At 62.3% G+C, this 1,905-nt stretch overlaps 1 protein-coding gene across 1 annotated transcript; it reads left to right on the top strand.

The window, feature by feature from the left end:
* Positions 1 to 956: 956 nt before the first annotated feature.
* LOC133890260 (uncharacterized mitochondrial protein AtMg00810-like) lies at positions 957 to 1,571 on the top strand. The gene has a single exon (XM_062330692.1). The coding sequence runs from the start codon at positions 957 to 959 to the stop codon at positions 1,569 to 1,571; it is 615 nt and encodes a 204-aa protein (XP_062186676.1).
* The last annotated feature ends 334 nt before the right edge of the window (positions 1,572 to 1,905 follow it).

The following is a 1,905-nucleotide window of genomic DNA, read 5'->3' as shown; positions in this document are numbered from 1 at the left end:
CGCGCGATGTCATCTTCGACGAAGGACGTGGCTGGGACTGGTCCAAGGAGACCATCGGCGGCACCGCGGCGGTGCCAGACGACTTCACCGTCGACTACGCGTAGCTCGGAGGAGCCAGGGGAGCGGGTGGACCTGCGCCAGCACCTGGCTCACCTGCCCCGGCGCCCTGGACACCACCAACTCCGTCAAGCTCGCCAGCTCCGGACCAGGGAAGCCCGTCGCGCACAACGTCGCCCGCCGCCATCACGCCTGCTGCAACCACCCCAGCTCCTGGTGGTCAGCGAGTGCCCATTTTTGTCACACCTCCGGGGAACGACGAGGATCGCATCGACGCCGCACACAAGGACACCCCGCTGCGCTACCGCACCATCGATGACATCTTTGGAGATCAGATAGCACCGGGGTGTGTCCAGCGCAACATCGACGCCGAGCTACACTTGACGCACACTGGGGAGCCCTGCTCGTTCGCTGAAGCTGAGAGCGACGCGGCCTGGTGCGCTGCAATGCAGCAGGAGATGGACTCCGTTGAGCACAACCGTACATGGGAGCTTGTCGACTTGCCGGCCGGCCATCGCCCGATCACCCTGAAGTGGGTGTTCAAGCTCAAGAAGAATGAGGCAGGGGAGGTGGTCAAGCACAAGGCAAGGCTCATTGCGCACGGTTTCGTCCAGCAAGAAGGGATCGACTACGACGATGCATTCGCGCCCGTGGCTCGCATTGAGTCCATCCGCATCTTCCTCGCGCTGGCTGCCCAGGAGGGGTGGCGTGTCCACCACATGGACGTCAAGTCGGCATTTCTCAACGGCGACTTGAAGGAAGAGGTGTACGTGCGGTAGCCCCCCGGCTTCATCATCACCGGCAAGGAGGGCAAGGTGCTGCGACTGCGGAAGGCACTCTACGGTCTACGGTAAGCGCCGCGTGCTTGGAACGCCAAGCTGGACAACACGCTCAAGGAAATGGGTTTCCAGCAGAGCGCACACGAGGCGGCGGTGTACCGGCGAGGCAGCGGTCGCTCCGTCCTGCTGGTGGGCATCTACGTCGATGACCTCGTCATCACCGGCACAGAAGAAGCAGAGGTGGAGGCGTTCAAGGCCCAGATGAAGGCCACCTTCCAAATGAGTGACCTTGGCCTCCTCTGTTTCTACCTCGGCATCGAGGTGCGGCAAGACAACGCCGGCATCACCCTTCGTCAAGCTCACTACGCCAAGCGCATTGTCGAGTTGGGTGGCATGGACGGCTGCAACCCCGCCCACACTCCGATGGAGGAGCGGCTGAAGCTGAGCCGTTACAGTGACGCAGAGGAGGTCGACGCGATGCAGTATCGGCGCATCGTCGGCAGCTTGTGCTACCTGGTACACACCCGGCCGGACTTAGTGTTCGCCGTCGGGTACGTGAGCCGGTTCATGGAGCGACCGACGGTGGAGCACCAGCAGGCCATCAAGCGGATCCTGCGCTACATTGCGGGCACCCTCGACTACGGCTGCACTACGCGAGGCGTCCTAGCGTTGCGCACTTCGTCAGCTACTGCGACAGCGACCTCGCTGGCGACATCGACACTAGCAAGAGCATGAGTGGCACGCTGTTCTTCCTCGGCAATTGTCTCGTGAGCTGGCAGTCCCTCAAGCAACGGGTGGTGGCGCTATCAAGCTGCGAAGCTGAATACATCGCCGCCACCTCTGCTGCAACTCAAGCACTCTGGCTGGCTCGGCTGCTAGGCGAGGTACTTGGCAAGAAGGCCGAGGCAGTCGAGCTCAGGGTGGACAGCAAGTCCGCCCTGGCACTGGCCAAGAACCCCGTCTTCCACGAGAGAAGCAAGCACATCCGGATCAAGTACCACTTCATCAGGAGCTGTCTGGAAGAGGGGAGCGTGAAGGCCAGCTACATCAACACCGTGAACCAGCTCAC

Source organism: Phragmites australis, chromosome 14 (assembly GCF_958298935.1).
Source record: "Phragmites australis chromosome 14, lpPhrAust1.1, whole genome shotgun sequence".
NCBI lineage: Eukaryota > Viridiplantae > Streptophyta > Magnoliopsida > Poales > Poaceae > Phragmites > Phragmites australis.
This window is presented reverse-complemented; position numbering and strand designations above follow the sequence as displayed.

What these genes read in the sequence shown, in the direction of transcription:
- LOC133890260 (XM_062330692.1), top strand. Translation starts at nt 957, where the DNA reads ATGGGTTTCCAGCAGAGCGCACACGAGGCGGCGGTGTACCGGCGAGGC.